The sequence below is a fragment of the Eptatretus burgeri genome, chromosome 11, assembly GCF_056783735.1.
Source record: "Eptatretus burgeri isolate ZD-2024b chromosome 11, Ebu_testis_v1, whole genome shotgun sequence".
NCBI lineage: Eukaryota > Metazoa > Chordata > Myxini > Myxiniformes > Myxinidae > Eptatretus > Eptatretus burgeri.
In genome coordinates this window covers 512,501-530,408 of record NC_140971.1, presented here as the reverse complement: position 1 = coordinate 530,408, position 17,908 = coordinate 512,501, and the positions used below count along the sequence as shown (strand labels likewise).

The window sequence follows — 17,908 nt, the reverse complement described above, 5'->3', positions numbered from 1 at the left end:
ACGTCAAGGTGTGACAGCGGCTTTAGGCAGCTACAACGCTCTTCTCAGAGTATGGTCCCAATCTCCTCCTCCTCCACACATTGACTGCGACAGGAGAGGAAAGTCACGAGCCATGAGTGGAGATTGCCTTGAATACCAAAAGAAGAGAGTTTGGTGAGTTGTGCAGAATGCCACACCATATCGAAAGATCGCAATATTTCGAGGAAGATGGCCCTGGTGTCATGTTTGGCACTTCGGACCTCCATCCATTGTTGGGAAAGCAGAAGTAGCATGTCCAGGGTTGATTGACCTGGTCTAAATCCAAATTGATGGTTGGAAATCAAGTCGTTGGAGAAGAAGAAGGATTTGATGTTGGAAGCGATGATGGATTCCATGATGTTGCTGATTATTGGGAGCAGACTGATTGGTCTATAGTTGCAGGGATCAGTTTTTGCTCCTTTTTTATGCAGAGCGCTAATATTTGCTGATTTCCAAGCAGATGGCATATGACCTTGAGGAAATGAGAGGGTGAATAGAACAGAGAGGGGGTGAACAAGAACAGCAGAACTGGTTTCTAGAACACGAGGGCTGATGCCATCTGGACCAGTTGCAGAATCTGAATCAACGTTTCACAGCAAGCGCTCCACCTTGTCAGGAGAAAAGGACACAGAGTCCAGGGACAGCTGGGTGCGATTGGGTAAGGTGGGTACAGGAAGCGATTGGTTTAGAATGCAATATTTAGAAGCAATCACAGAGTTTAGGCATTCAGCCTTTTCACGTGCGGTATCAGCAGTGCAGACAGTTGAGGTAAGGGAGGGAATAAAGGGGGAACAACACCAAAAACAGACTTGACTAGACATCACCAGGATTTGGAGGAGGGAGACAGATTTGAGAGTTCAGACTTGAGTTGAGAAAGATATTGTTTCCTGGCTCTCCTGAGGGTAGACACACACTTGTTCTGGGCTTTGTGGAAGGAACTGAGATTGTCTTCAGCAGGATTTGCCTTCCATGAGGAGAAGGCAAGTTGTTTCAGGACAACTACCTCACCACAAGCTTCAGTGTACCATGGGTTGGAGGAAGGGTAGGGCAACTGAAGATGAGATGGGATAAATCTGTGCATGAGAGAGAGAACGTTTCTTTGAAAGAATTCCCAGGATGAGTTGATGTCGGAGAAAGTAGAAATGGGAGACCAGTTTAGAAGTTTGATGGCTGCTTGAAGACCCTGCCAGTCGGCCGGAATGTAGTGCCAGACTTGTGTCGGCACTGAGGTGGTTCTCTAATAACAGCCAGAGATGACCACTTTAACAAGCATACAGTATGGTCAGATGAACCGATTGAAGCAGAAGAACAACAGCAGACATTTTCTGGGAAATTGGTCAAACTCAAATCCAGAAGAGATCGAGTACCATTGGTTGAGATCCGGGTTGGGAAGTTGACAGATTGAGTCAGTTGCAATGAGTCACAGAAGTCCTTTGCTAAAGTGCCATGGCAGGTGAGAGAGGTACCCACACCCAGCCAACTGGCATGATGACAATAGAAGTCGTCTCATATGAGGAAGAGAGAGTTTGAATGAGAGGACAGAAGTTGGTCCATGTTTTCGGCGAGTGAGATGTAAATCTAATTTCCTCTAAGTTTAACTTATTCACATTTTATCTGCATTTTCCAGCTTTATCACTTTGGAGTAGTTTGTGAAGACTCTACATTAAGTTTGATTTGAAAGAATCATGAAGTAAGCTCAGGTGGCATCAAAATGTGAAAACGTTGGAGGGGGGTGAATAGTTTTGTTGGTCACTGTAGATCCAGGTCAGCTCCATGAAAACTTGTCAGTACTTTTCCTGATTTTGTCTGATACTTTTGTATGAACATGTCTGAGCAGAATTTGTTCACATTAGTGCATCTTTCTTTGCCTTACCTGCACTAAACAAACTTTACCAACTATTGAACAGTATTTTTGGAAACATCATGAAGCTGGGGAGGGGACAAAATAGAGTGAGACATTGGAGGAATAAAGGACATGGGGAATAAGAGAGCAATCGAGGAAGACATACAGTGGCCAAGGTAGTTGCAGCTGCAAACTCTCAATCACAGAAGTAGAAGGGAAAACTAGTGAACAAGCAGAAATGGAACACAAAATATCAAATAGCAGTACATTCAAAGTACACCGCCCCCATGCCAAATAAATAAATAACAAATCCTCCAGTGCGATGCCGCCTTGCAGCACATGGAGTCGGAATTGGGAGGGAGCAGTGTGGAATAATTTATTGATTAATTGCATAATTAAAATATATAATAATCATAAAATAATTTCTCAGTCAATTGCCAAATAGCATACCAAAACCACCACCGTTTCATCCAAATCTGTAACTTTTTTAAAATTAAGTAACTAATCTAAAAATTAATAATTAGTCGATTAATTGATTAATCCAAAATACCCTTTATAACCAAATCATTTGGTCATTGTCATGTCCAAATATCAGCTTCCTAGCTCAAAATATGCCTGAGATGGTGCCAGGATAAGAAATAAAATAAATGAGTAATTAATATATCGATAATAATTAAGTAATGAATCGATGAATTCAAATATATACATGTATTTTTGCCAAAGCACTTCTTCACTTTTGTTCCCAAATTTCAGTTTCCTCACTCAAAGGATAGCTGAGATATCACCTGGGCAAACAAACAAGAAAACAGAGTTAAAACTGAGTACTACTCTCTTCCTTCGGTGCCTGGTGATAAAATCATGCTGCATCTCCTGGATATGGAATTGGGAAGGAGTGGTGTACAAAAAGAGTGATTAAAAGAAAAAGAAAAGAAAAACAGAATGAGAGTGGGAAATGGAATATGCAGACATTCAGAAAGGTAGGCCCAATTCGCTGAATAGGTAGGCCCAAACTAGCCAAAGCAGACACATGAGACTGAAATAACCATTGGGGCACACAATATGAACAATTGACACAAACAAAACAGCACAACAACTGATGGCAACAGAGACAATTCTGAAAGAGTTCACTTCGGCTTGGAAGCAGTCACTCAGAGAACAGAAGAATAGCTTCCAACACCGGAAAGCACAAGCGTTGTTAACAATTCTCATTAAACACAAACACTTTAACATTAAACATTAAACATTAAACATCTGGGCCTGAGTGTATCTCACCACCTCAACCTAGTTGGGAAATCATCTAGTTGGGAAATCAGTAAATTGTTTATAAGTCAAGGTGAGAACTTTAAATATAATAACTTTTGTACTTACCAGTACATAATATATCCGTGTTTGTGTGTGTATATATATATATATATATATATATATATATATATATATATATATATATATATATATATATATATATATATATATATATCGTGTGTGTGTGTGTGTGTGTGTGTGTGTGTGTGTGTGTGTGTGTGTGTGTGTGTGTGTGTGTGTGGTTATGACTGGCTTTCTTTTTGGGACTACGGTGCAGTAATTGGTCTTTATTTTGATTTTGCTTCCCCATCATTGGCTTCCACATTACCAGGTCCATGGAGTACCTCTCTAAAGAGGCTGGACCATACAAACGTCCCAGTGGTCCAAATGACATTTGAACGAGTGCCATTTGAAAGGGGATACATGGCGTTTTCAGAAAAATAGCTACGAAAAAAAATTCCCCAACATAGAGGAGAGGAGGGAGGGGTAGGTTATGGTCAGCTTTAAGTCTAGGTGTAACAGATACTGCTCAGAGGATTTTCGTTTGTGTGCAATTCAATCTTCAGATATTTATGTGGGAGGGAGGGTTGGGGGTTGGGGGGGGGAGTAGTGTGGAAATAAACTAAACCACAAATGGCCTTTGCTGAAACCAGATTACAGAGTTCCGAGTGCAAAGTGCACACATACAACTTCCAAATCATTTTGCTGTCATCAGTCACTGAATATTTATCTGCTTGAAAAGCAGTGGTTTCGTGCTTTTCAGTAACTTTCTTTTTGAATGAGGAAATAGATGGTTATCAAAAACACCCACTCTTGTTTATCAAAGTCATTCTGGCGATTTTGAAGTAGGAGGATAAGGTCTTCATTGGGATTACAGAACAGACACGGAGCTGTGTGACTCAAAGCAGGCAAAACAATGAAAGACAATTTCCAAAAGGAATTGATACAAAATGACCCAATTGGTATCCCAAGTCAACTGACCTTCTGGTTTCATGCTTGTTGGGGCATTATCAGGATCAGTGTGGATGAGAATCCTGGAGGGTTGGAGTTAGGGTTGGGTCACCTTGTGCTGATGCCTTCTCAGAATTCCTTATGTGTTAAACCTGTCTCTGGTAGTACAGCTCTGACACACTTCTGTAGTACAAATGTGGGTCTTATTATGCTCACTTTAAACTGCCAGGGTCACTTTTATCTTTGTATTGCCGGTTGCAAGCAACTGTGGTCAATAACAGAGTGAGAGGCCAGTGTGTACTCTTACTCCAGCCTCCAGTTCATCAGCACCATTGGCCATCATGGTTGGCTCCCCAGAGATATGGCGAGTAATTCTAGGATTCCAGATTTTTCTGGAACTGGAAAATACAAAATCACTATTTTTAGGTATCTTTGTTGAACCCATTGCCCCACCACCTTCTCCACAAACTTTCCCACCAACAAAGCAATATTTCCCCCATGAATGCAAGCATGGAAACGGCCGCAAAATGACAACGATGATGATGATGATGATGATGATGATGATGATGATGATGATTGATGAATACAAACCCTAAAAAATTCTTCCTCTCTTTTCCCTTCACAGAGTTATGACTCTTTGCGACAGCTCTCACGTTTGTCAGGCTTGGCTGTGCCAGAAGAGTTACATCTGGCTGTGGAGAGAGTAAAAGATGACGATGCTGCCATCAGGAACCTTGGGGTAGACCTGGCAGTCTCACTGTGCCTGGAGCTACTGACTGCAGGAGTATCTTCATTGCATTTTTACACACTCAACAGAGAGTTTGCTACAGAGACTATTTTGCGGAGACTTGGCCTCTGGCAGCAAGAGCCAAGGTTAGAACCGGGAGCGGCAAACAACCATAATAGCAATGCCTTGGTATTTCTACATCACCTTATCTTTCCTGAAATCAAAGAAGTAAATATATCCATTTCCAGCAGCCCTTAACCACTGATGCTATTACTGATCCTTGCAGTTGCATCCTATGGCTTGGACAGAAAAAAAAAACCCACTTGTTGCCCTCACAAGGAGGAATTCATTCGATTTTGGTGAAGGAAGATCCGAATCCGGTTGTGGATATGAGACTTTAATAAAAAAAACTTTTACAAGTTATTCTTCACCATTAAGAAATGGGACCAAAAGTGATAATTCGCACGATATCTAAAAAGGTGTGCACGGATTATGACAAAACTTGGTGGTTGAGTTGGTTAGATGACAAGAACAAGCCAATTCGACTTTGATTCAAATCAGCAGATCCGGCCGATCATTGTGATACAAAACGTAGTGAAAGTGTTCAGTCTGGCGGAGGTAAGTGCTCTACCGAGTGCCGTTCCTCATGAAATTGTGTTCCTCATGTGGAGGATGGGCTCTGATTAAAGTGAAAGGTTTCCACTGTGAAATAGTCTGGTGGCTTATCGGCATATTTTGAGTCAATCGTTACAAAGCGGATACAAGCACCAAACTTGGTATGGATGTTTGATATATCAAACCATTCAAAATTAGGCTAGGAGCCCAGATGAAATATTCACAGGTATTGCGTAATACATCACAATTTACCGTCTATCAAAATCTACTCCAAGTTTAACAGTCAAACCATTTCTTGTGAAAAGCTGTGAAATGTTTCTTCCTTCAATATGTCAGAATATGTACCTGATCTATATATATATATATATATATATATATATATATATATATATATATATATATATATATATATATATATATATATATATATATATATATATATATATATATATATATATATATATATATATATATCTGGGGCTTGGTACAAGAAGGGCCTATGTGCATTTTTTCCCATTTTTGGGTTTATTCCCTAAAAGTACTTAGTTTTAGTTATATTTTCTGGTGCTGGAATGACTAAGGTGTATTGCGCAGCAGTTAGCTATTCATGAGGCCAATGTTTTTTATTCTGCCATAAATTATATATATATATATATATATATATATATATATATATATATATATATATATATATATCTCAAACTAAGTACTTTTAGGGAATAAACCCCAAAATGGAAAAAATGTACATAGGCCCTTCTTGTACCAAGCCCCACATATATAAGCCTGAGAGCTGAGAGCAGAGAAGCAGTTGGGCACAAAATATACTAACACAATATCAGTGTGAGATAGTCACAGAATTCACATACCAAAAATGTGCAAATCAATTTGTTGATTTCTGACAATTGCATTTGCACAAAGGAGAGCAGTCAAGGTTAGCCTGTCCACATTTACAGCGAGTACAGTCTGTTTCACAAGAACATCGAATTAATTCCCGACAGGCAATTGACACTTCAGGAACTGTTCGCCATCGAGGAGCCCAAGCTTGTGATTCTTTAATCCATCCAAAGTCACTTGGAGAAGGTAGTGGTTGGTTTGTGAGGGTGCTTGTTGTCCAGATGCCAGTTTGGTAAATGGCACGTTTTACGTGTTGTAGCAGTGCATTCTGAGTTGGTGGTAGCCTTTCCATTGAAATTTTTCTCTTACAGAAATGGTCTTTTATTATTTCGTTGATACCACTGGACACACTTGTTCGATCATAGAGAATAAAAACAAACTGTTCTATACTACGAAAGTCATCGGATTCTTCATCTATCAGCTGGAAGGGATTTTCAGCTAACCGGATAAGGACATCAGTGACATCACTGTAGGCTTACCAAGCTTGCCATGCAGACAACTTCCCTTTTCCTTTCAGGGCAGACGTAGTATCACAGCCTGTTAAAGCATGGAAACCAGGCAAAGCACGAGATTTATCCATACCAAGTTGTCAGATAGGTTGTTTATATCGAACTCTCTCTAGTTCTTGCCCATTCCAAACTCTACCCGTATTTTGGCTGAAGGTTGAGCAGCTAGGAAATGGTGCAGTGTGCCAAGAAGAATGACTACAACATGTGTCCACTGTACGAACCGTCACTGCTACACAGCCATGATTCAGTGCATGCAGTACATGATCCATCATCCTGGTATCGGCTTCTTCTTGATTACAATCTCCCATCGCAACTTCTGTTGTGATGGACACAACTGAGGATCCACTGGTGATGTACATGACTTTACCAGGAGGGCAAGCAACTTGAGAGACTTTACCAGTCAAGAACCGAATGAGCTCCTCCTTGTTGTTCTCATCTCGCAGAAAATCTTTCCAGTTCCCGGGTAACTTCACATGTCCAGACACCTTTCACAGCAGGAGATGACATCAGGGGAAATGAATGATTTCAGGCTCGAAGGTATCGAGTCTTCTTGACACTTGGGATGGAAACTTCCTTCAAAGTGGAATGGCTGTTGGTTGAAAATGTCATCTCGGATTATTTTTGCTTCCTTTGCTAGCACAAAAGCATCATCTGAGAAATCTCTCTTCTTCAGGGCTTCTCGTAGCATATTCGCCATTCCATTTTGGAAGATAAGTATGGTGTTTCTTCCATCTTGTTGCTCTTGAGCTTCAGTGAAATGTTTCAGCAGCTGATCTTTTAGTCTGGTTTTATTCACAGTCTTAACAATGCCGAAGTCCTTCAATCTTTTTAGGTACATAGTATGAAGTTCAGATAGCTTGAAGAGAAGGGTTCCATGGTTAACTGCTTTTTCTATGTAACTAGTCACTTCCACAAATACACGACTCTCGTTGACCTTCTCATTTAAATCCTCTGGCTCTCTATTCTGTTTTCGCAGTTGAGACCGATATCTATTTCTCAAATTGACGAGGCAGTTGAGGTGATATTTTGCTTCAATGGCTATGAGATCACCACCGGTTATTCTTGAGACAAGTACACTGTCTTTAAGTTCCGTCGCCATTCGTTTGATATTGTTGTTTGCTTCAAAAGTTAATACCTGACGTAAGTCACCAGCTTCACAACCTTTCTCACAGAAGATACAGACTAATTGAACATCAACTGCTTGCCGCTTTCTCAGACGTTTTCATCAGATTCTGGGTTTGCCTTCCTCTTCTTTCTGGCTTTGGATAATTTTGTATTATTTCATTTAAGTTGCAGGATTTGTGCCAAGAAGCAGAATGAGTAGCGAAACCATCAGCAGTTTCTTCCTGTCCAAAGAAAAGTTATGTTGGTAGCATGCCAATCTCTCTGAACTGCCTGACATTGTCGAGAAATATCTGATAAGGTCTCACTGCCGTGTCACTGCTTGTACCAGGGCTTTGTAATGGACACCTAAAAGGTTCTTCGGTAATCTTCTGGCAAATAATGCAGCGGTTCCAGTCTACTTCCATTTTCTGATAGCCTGCAAAAAAAAAAAAAATTAGAAAACAGTTTCACTTTCAATTTCTCACAACCACGTGGAACCCCTGTTCTATAATTTATTTCTCATAGTTATTCTAAATATTGACTTCTTATTACTCATTTAGACCTATACAACATGAATAACATCCTAGTTGTAATAAAATACAAATTAAAAGTAGCATCAGAGATAGAAATAATGAGTACTACCAATGTCAAAATATTGAATGTGTACTTAGCAATGAAAGGGTTAATATTTTGGATGGGCTCCTACTCAAAATTTGATAGCCATTACCCAAAGGGTATGCACAGAAAATTTGGTGCTTGTATCCAGTCTGTAACAATTATATCACTAATCCACTTGACTAACACTGTAACGAGTAAAAAAGTACCAACATTCACTGTGAAGATCTGAATATCACCAGGCCCTGCGGCTGTTAAACACCGCTTAATCTGTGACTTGTTTAACAAAAAAAATTTGAATAGTCATTGCTATCCATATGTCCACCCTTTTGAAACATCTTTACACACTCTTTTTATTTGATCTCAAATACCTCCCATAGACGAATGTTGCCATGGGCAATAAGTGCTGATGCCAGGAGGCATGCCGAGGAGGTCCGACCCATTTTTTGGGCTACTAGACCCAAGAGTTATGTTCATCGCACTCAGGCTTGGGATGAGTTTCCCAATGGCCGCTGGTATGAAGGGGTGCATTTGGGAATACGGTGTGAATGAAGATGTTTAAAGTAATCTTAAGATTTTGCAGCATTCTGCTTCACTTTGAGCTCAGAGGCCGTGGGAAGGCATTGCCAACTACATTCCCCGAACTGAAATGATGTTTTAATTTCAAAAACGCAGCTGAGAGCTTAATTTCTCAAAAATATTTCATGGAATGGTCCTTCAACATCCCTTCGGGTACTGATGATACATTTCACTCCTTTGTATTCAGATGTCTTTATCTTTCATTTCCTCTAATCACTCGTTAAATTCCAACTTTGAACGAATAAACAAAATGTTAAAATTACATTGGACAAGCTTACCAAGAACAGATTCCACATGTACAGTAATCACATCACCAAACACCAAGCAGAAACAATCTGACTCTCCAAAAAAAATCGTTTGTACCTTTGCCAAAGAAGAGGGAATTCCGTTTGGGTCCGTTTGCTTGTTGTCGAAAAAAAACATGTTGCCAAGTATATTGTTCTGTCGTGTCTGTCTGTTTGTCACACGATTTTTGGCAACAGTTTTCAAGCAATCGTTCTGAAAAAATTTTTATGTGTGTAGTTGACCGGCCAAGGACGGCAACGCTTAGTTTTGGTGAAGATCCAAATCCGGATCTGAGAATTTTGAAAGTGATTCTTCGCCATTGAGAGATCGAGCCAAAAACGATATAAAGCATAATATCTCAAAAATAATGGATGGATCCCGGATGAAACTTGGTGAACAGGTTGGGTGTGTGGCAAGGACTAATTGATTCGATGTTGGTGAAGATTTGAATCTGGTTTCGAGAATTTTTCAAGTGATTTTTGACTATTGAGAAATCGGGCCAAAACTGATATATAGCACAATATCTGAAAAAGTTATGGATGGATTCACACAAAACTTGGTGGACATGTTGGGAGTGTCACGAGGAAGAATTGATTCATTTTTGGTGAAGATCCGAATCCAGATTTGGATTCGAGAATTATTGAATTTTTAACTGATTCTTCACCATTGAGGAGGAGAGGAGATTGGGACCACACTTTGTGCAGAGCGTTGGTGCTGCTTAAGCAGTCTCCTTGGCTAATGGACACAATCCTGGATGGGTCACCACTCTGACACAGGATACCTCTATGCTGGCACTCATTTTGCCGACCTTGGAAGGATGACAGGCCGAGTTAACCACACCTGGTATTAATTCAACAGCTGAGCGGGATTTGAACTCAGGACCCTTGGATCCAAAGCCCGCCACCACCTATTAAGCCACCACCAGGCATACCATTGAGAGAAGGGGCTAAAAACAATATTGCACGATATCTCAAGAAGTTGTGGATGAAACTTGGTGGACAGGTTTGGTGTGTGACAAGGACTAATTGATTCGATTTGGTGAAGATCTGAATCCTGATCTTGATCTGAGAATTTTTCAAGTGATTCTTCACAGTTGAGAGATCGGGCCAAAAATGATATACTGTTTTGCACAATATCTCAAAATGTTATGAATGGGTTCTGCAGAGAGTTTGTGGACAGGTTGGGAGTGCAACAAGAGCGAATTGATATGGTTTTGGTGAAGATTTGAATTTGGATCTGGATTCGAGAATTTTACAGGTGATTCTTCACCACTGAGAGATGGGGAAAAAAACAATGTATGACGTGAGATCTCAAAAGATTATGGACGAGTTATGACAAACCTATGTGGATGAGTTGGTTGGGTGATAAGAACAGGCCGATTCGATTTTTGTTAAGGTCGGGATTCAGATCCGACCTATCAGTGGCATACAAAATGTAAACTACTCAGGCTGGCAGGGGTGTGTTCCCTACTGAGTGCCGTTTCGTTTTGCCAAGTGTTACTGTATGAGTGATTTTTCATTACTTGCAAAATCTAAGATTTTTCAAGTGTACTGGTTAGTCGATTTTGCTATTCTGTCCGTCTGTCTGTCTGTCTGTCTGTCTGCCTGTCTGTCTCTCTTTGTCGCCTACAGGTCACAATTTTCAACCGATTTTCACGAAACTTCACCACATGGTATAGTTTGTCATAAGGAAGAAGCCTATTGTTTTAGAGGTCAAAAGGTCAAAATGTCAACATCGGCCAAAGGTCAACATCTGAGGTGGTGTTTCTAAAATCCTCAATTTTCATCTGATTGACTTGAAATTTGAAGAGGATTTATATTTCCTGTCAAAGAATTCAACCAGCCAATTATTGTTGAGGTCAACATGGACCAAAAGGTCAACATAGGCAGAATTTCTCAAAAATGTCAATTTTAATCCCATTGACTTGAAATTTGAAGAGAACTTTCATATTTGGTCATTGAATTCAACCACCAATTATTGTTGAGGTCAAATATGTTTTATGGATTTTGCAAGTATCGTGCTCTGCACGACGTCTTCTTGTTTGTTTGTTTGTTTGTTTGTCTGTATGTCTGTTTGTTTGGCTGCACAGAACTTTTGTGTTTTTCTCCGTAACTGCTTGTCGGATTGAGACAAAATTTTCACCATCACTGTGACGACTCATGTAGAATGTTATCATCATAATTATGACATCATGGTTCATGTGGTGTGGCAGCTATGTTGGAAAAATGGAAAAACTTTGGACCTCTATCTCTGAAACTGCACCAAGGAAAAAATTGAAGCTTGGCACATGGCAAGTGCTCCTCATGGGGAATAAGTGTGATTTTTTATGATGTCATAGGTGCCTTCGTTATGACATCATAATTGCATATGTAGAATGCTACATCTATTCAGTATGAATATTTTTGAGGGTCATCTAAGGATAAAATGGTGCACAGAAACTTTTTTTGATGATGTCATCGGTGACATCATTTGGCAGCCGCTTTGTTTTTTTTTTGTTTTTTTTAAACTTCAAAAATCTTCTCTGAAGTGACTGAACAGATTGATGCAAAACTTTACACTTATGACCACCTATCCATGAGGAACAAAAGGTTCACACATATGATGTCATAGGTCACATGGTTTGGCAGCCATAGTGGATTTCCGCTAAAACATAAAAATCTTCTTCTCCAGAATGGCTGGACACATTGAAGGGAAACTTCACACAAATGTTCCCAAAGCCTTGGGTGTACAAGTTTGTGAAGGAATAATTGATAGGTCACATGGTTTGGCAGCCATATTGGATTGAAGAAAAATTAAATGTTTTCTCTGGAACGGCTTAATCAATCGACATGAAACGTCACAATTATGATCGATCAAGTTGAAATTTAAAACATGTATTCCCCATCACTATGCGGACATATGGTCTGGCAGCCAGAATTATTAATTTTTTTGATCTGGGTTCTTTTTTATTTTTATTTTTTGAATAAGGCTCACTGGGCTGTGCCTGGTTAAATTTGAGGGTAGAGAAGTAGCAGCTGAAATGCGAATCCCATCCAGGTTGCTCCTGATGATTTCAGCTTTGCTTTTTACTTGTTCGGGTTCCTTCTGATTATTCCAATGTAGGACTGTACCTACTTGGTCTTCCATTTGATTTGAGTTTAATTAGTGTACCCTGTCTTATGGACTGGGTAACTAACCAATTGCTTTTCTTCTGTTTATTTCTTATTTATTCTTTTTCCGCCGGCAATTTGCAGGTTTTTCGCTTTAAAAATCATTTTCTCGGGAACGGTCAGTTCGATCGACACAAAATTTTCACACTCCTATGTATCTTTTTTGATAGCATACTTAATTGATAATTATGACGTCACAGGTCACGTGGTACAAGCGTCATCTTGAAAAAAACCGAAAAACTTTGGACCTCTGTATCTGAATTTTTTTCGCTTCATACATTTTAATGAACTCCCCATGGGGAATGCGGGTGATTTTTCATGATGTCATCGATGAAGTGGTATCCCGGTGAAAATCCGACAAGTAGAACGCTGCATCGGAAAAATCTGAAATTTCTTAAATGTCGTCGACACAACAATTCACCATAGAAAAAAAATATTATGACGTCATCGGTGACTTGGTTCAGCAGCCATATTGTTTTGAATTCTTTTTTTTTTAACCTTCTTCTCCAGAACGGCTGGAGAGATTGAGGCAGCACTTTACACATGCATTCCCCATGACATCCTCTTCCAAGATTGTTAATTTCTTATTGATTGGTCACATGGTTTGGCGGCCATATTGAATTTACCCTAAAACCTTCAAACATCTCCTCCAGAATGGCTGGTCAGATCAAGGGGGAAACTTCACAAATATATTCTCCTTGGGAAGGGGATATAAGTTTGTTAATAAATAATTTATAGGTCACATGGTTTGGCAGCCATGTTGGATTTAAGAAAAATATTAAATAATCTTTTCTCTGGAACCACTTATCTGATCGAAGCGAAACTTGGCAACTATCGTCAAAGTCTCATGTTGTATCAAACCCGGATGTCTGAGTACCCGGTCATCACTGCCAGCATTTATAAAGTGGCAGGTCTAGTTTATTTTAATCTCATTCTAAATTAAATTGAATAATAATGAAAAATGTCACGGGCCAAGGTTAGTTGTCCAATTAAAGCGGGGTTGCATCAAAGCAGAAGGTCACTGTGTTTGCACAGAAGGAAGGCAAGCTTTGCAGTTATTTCGGAGAGAGTTAGGTGCTCTAGATTGGGATAAACTAACAGGAGAGCAATCAGCTTCAGAGAAATGGACAACCTTCAGAGAGCAAATGTGCATTGTACAGTAAGTACTCTAAAACCAATGAGGTGTTAATCTTGAGGAAGAAAGAGACCAAGGTTGATGAGCAGGGAGTTAAGGCATTTTTATCTTCCTATCTATCGATACTAATATGTCAGAGTGTGTCAATGAATGTTCTCCATAAATCCAAATCCATGAAATCTAGCAGCCTAAAACTTTGCATGCATACTAAGGGAACTCCAAGGGAGTGCAAGAGTGAAAATTGGGTGTTTGGGTTGATTAAAACACCCCTTTGAAGATACTTAACTGCCTTATTTAAATATATCCTTTATCAGGTGCATCTTGGGCCACCTTGCTCACTGGGGTCTTAAGCCGTATCCTAGGTTACCATGCTGGGGTCTGAAGGCACCATGTTTTTTGGCCTGCTCAACCATGCTTTGACTTGGAACAGGCTGCAACGGTTTATCAACGATAAAGTACTCAAAATGTTTTTTTTTTCACTTTCCTCACTCATGTCATCAAATGCCTCGTCCACATACCTACGAATCGTTGTATGCATCGCTTTTGTTTGTGCTATAGTTTCCAAATTAGGGGCTTGGAATGATTTTCATGCATTATACAATGCAATTTTCCACAAAGTACTCTCACAGACTAATTAAAGTGTATAATCGAAATATAATTTCAGTTTTGAGGATCGGATCATGTGGACTAAATAACTCCAAATCTGGATAGTTAGGGAATTTTAGAAAATTTTCAAACCATCTGTGAAAAAATTGCTTACCAATGTGTTCATATCGGTGTCTACTAACACCTCTCAATTTATTCCAACCCAATTCCACGGGGAAAACTCGGGGGAGTCAATCAAAGTTGGGGTACCCAGAGGGCCTGGGCAAAAAAATTGAAAAAAAAAATTGCCAATATTTGCTTGGGGATGTCTAACTAGGGGATTTGGGGGTGCTCAATCGATTCCAACCATTAGTTTTCAGTAAAAACCACTCCCTTGCCATAACAAAATTATTTTATTAAAATATTACAAACATAAATGTATCTCAATTGAAACCTTGGTTAGTCAGGTCTCGAGTTCACCTGACTCATCCAACTCCCTGGCATCTCCTTGCAAGAGTTACCATGACAGTTGCCGCAAGCAGAAATACACCTGACTCCTTGCTTTTTGCAGCAGCACCTGAGTGTGCTGCAGTCCCCCTCACAGTTGCAGCTGACAACCTTCAGAAGATAGTCCGGTGCGATGGGGTCTGTTGAAGGGACCGGCACATAACCTTGCTCACCGAGTTTCCATCCCCAGTCCAGGACATCCAATGATGGACTTTGTAGCACCAGCCAATCTCTAGTCTGGAGATAAGCCTGGAGAGAGTGCTGTGCTGCAGCTCTTGTTGTCAGGGGGCAGTTTCTCAGGTTTGATGCTCCCAGCAGTGGCCTGCTTGCTGAAGATGTCAAATTTCAAGTCCCCCAAGTCTTTAGGTGGTTTCCCGTGGAACATGAGCTTGAATAGTTCGCAGCCGGCTTTGATGATGTCATCTTTCTCGGCTTGGATGTCCAGAAACACGTCCATGACCCTCTCCGCTTTGCCAGTTTTTCAGAGCTTGGTTAGCAAAGTTGATTTGCTAAACCCAGAAATTGCAGACACTGTATCGCAGCCGGAGAAGTTGTGCAAGAAGATCAGATACTTCCAGTATCTCTCTGGGAGGGCCTCCCAGATCTTTCCAACATCGTAAGATGTTTCTTTGGCTGTTGTGAGGAAAATTGGGTGGTCTGCAGCATGATGAATCAGCATAACCATGACGTCGGTGTCCTCAGCCCTCACCTCAACAGGGGACTCTCTTGCCTCATCTGGAGCTGCCCGGACGATAGAGGTGTCTGCATCATCGGGGCATTGCTGTACACTGATCTCATTTCTACCGAATGTCTCAGCAAGTAGCAGAATGAGCTGGGCCTTGTTGCTCTTGTTGTCGAAGAACTTTTCTCTTGGAACGATGCTTTTAATGTCTGGTTGAATCAGAATGTCACAGCATGCGTTCTTTGTTCGTCTCAGGTGATCATGGTCCTTGGTGGAGCTGCTGTATCCGTCAAAGACCGCAGTGATCTGGAGGCACTGGCTCCCCATGGACTTCACAAACCAGAGGTAGCTCTCGGCAATGTCCTTCCAGGTGTGGTTAGCCTCCCACCTGACTGTGCAGGAGCCACCCACCATCAATCACAAGGCTTGTGCAGGGGGTTGTTCAATGGGTTTCACAAATGCTTTCAGAACCCTTGCTAGGGCAGCCTTGTCTGGCTTTTGTAACTTCTGGTTTTTGTCAAATAGAGATATTGGTGTTGGCGTCAACTCAAATCGCAGGGCTTGTTTGGTCTTGACTTTGCGCTCACTGATGATGATGTGAGTCAATAACCAGCTTCTTCCCATTGACTTTGGGTCCACTTCTGAGGCTCACTAACGATTTGACCTTGTGCTTAGTTTCCATTGTATCCAGAACAGTTTGTCCACCCATCTTGGCCTGTATGGCTCTGCCAACCTCCTCTGCCTGATCAGCGTTGACTGGCTCCTCTGGAGTGCTGCTGAACCCCGTGGAGAAGGATACCAGGGTCTTCCTGTCCCATGTTGCATCGAAGGGGTTAACCTCCTCCAACCATCCAATGATGGCGTTGACAGCATCATCATCTTTCTTCATCTGGGCTCCTTTGACGTCTGTGTGGACAGGTACCCCACGTTTATTCCTGCCTCCTTCCATTTCCTGGTAAATGAATGAGAAGTGGTTTAGCGTATCAACCCAAGACTTATGAACAGATTCGTTCCGGAAGCGTCCTCTGTTTAGACCGCCTGAGGATTTGGCCTCACACATGAGTGTGGTTTCTATTGTGATGTCGGTCCATGTGCCTGACCACTCATGGTCTGAGAACCTGACTGCATGGTTGCCGTACACAGTGAATTTGGTTAGAGTTTCCTGGAACACCGGACTCTCCTGTCGCTGTTGCATCAGCTGTACGTACAGCTTTGCTCCCTTCGCGTACTGATGGTGCCCGCTGCTGCAAAGGTGTTAAGCATTGCAATGATGCAGCTGAGGTGACCTGTGTGATCCAGGATACGCTCACACCTAATGAACACCTTGATGAGGTCGATTCTGCCATGATACCAGACCCAGAGTGCAGGTGTCCTTCCTCCCTCAGCCAAGGTCTTCAACCTCTCCGCCATCCTCTCCTTGAACACAGTAACTATCCTCGGTGCACACGTTGCACTGTTAAAGATTCAAAGTTTGAAATTGATATTAATTATATAATATGAAAAATATAAGTCCTCATTATATAAAAAGTCCTCACTTAGTCTCCTGATCAGCGCCGCATTTCCCACGCGCTCAGAATATGATAACATCTGTGGGTGGTCTATTCTGGTGACTTTTGACAGCTTCTGCATCTCAGTTCCAGGACCATCACAGATGAAACACCTCAAGCCATGGCCAAATGCAGTCCTCTTCCATACTGTCCTAAAAGACAAGAGAATTTGGCAAAATACTTCTCTCTTTGACGACACAAACGTGTGTTATGTATTTTGGCACACAACAGACAGAATGAGTCCATACAGTGATGTGTGTTAACAACCACACTAATAGATCTGTGGAACAACAATAATGAGTCAATCTTCCATGAAATTATGTGTCATTTATAGAGTGAGTCCACTACAAGATAATCTTAAAACGAAATTTTAGTAGATCAACACAGACAAAGTGCTTACATTGGGCCATGTACTCGATCTTGCAGCCATGACAAAATCTCTTATGCTCGCTAGCAACACTTATTAGCATTGGTTGTTCAGATGTTCATTTTTAAGCAATAACCTAGAGATAAAACTGATGTAAGTTTAAATTCGCAGTCATCTAAACTTTAGACAGCAGAATAAAAATACTTAACATCCCAAAAAGTAGCTTTCATACTGTACCTCAAAATCGTTTTTTTGTTGAAACTTCTGCCAAGGTGAAATGCTCCCGCTCCATTTCCACAGGCAGAGAGAGAATCTTATTGTGCATGTTCAGAGTAAGTGTCATCACTCTAATGTTGCAGTGTTTTGTACAATGTTTTTTGGAGTGGGTTTAGCTCAAATTGAATGATTGGAATAACTTCAACACCCAAAAAACCCCACCGTAGACACCCTTTGAGATACGTACAAATAAAAAATATCAATATTTTAAGGCCAGG

The 17,908-nt window shown here is 40.8% G+C and overlaps 1 protein-coding gene and 2 pseudogenes across 7 annotated transcripts in view; 1 reads left to right on the top strand and 2 right to left on the bottom strand.

Moving 5' to 3' along the window:
• MTHFR (methylenetetrahydrofolate reductase) overlaps nucleotides 1–17,908 on the top strand; it is a 199,940-nt gene that overhangs the window by 104,757 nt on the left and 77,275 nt on the right. For all 7 annotated transcript variants that reach the window (XM_085844834.1, XM_085844827.1, XM_085844828.1 and 4 more), the window contains 2 exons: nucleotides 4,740–4,987; nucleotides 8,959–9,093. In XM_085844834.1, coding sequence (XP_085700960.1) covers nucleotides 4,740–4,987; nucleotides 8,959–9,093 — 383 coding nt within the window. The remainder of the gene's footprint in view (nucleotides 1–4,739; nucleotides 4,988–8,958; nucleotides 9,094–17,908) is intronic.
• On the bottom strand, nucleotides 7,079–8,567 carry LOC147016262 (uncharacterized; annotated as a pseudogene).
• Nucleotides 14,771–16,695, bottom strand: LOC147016261 (uncharacterized; annotated as a pseudogene).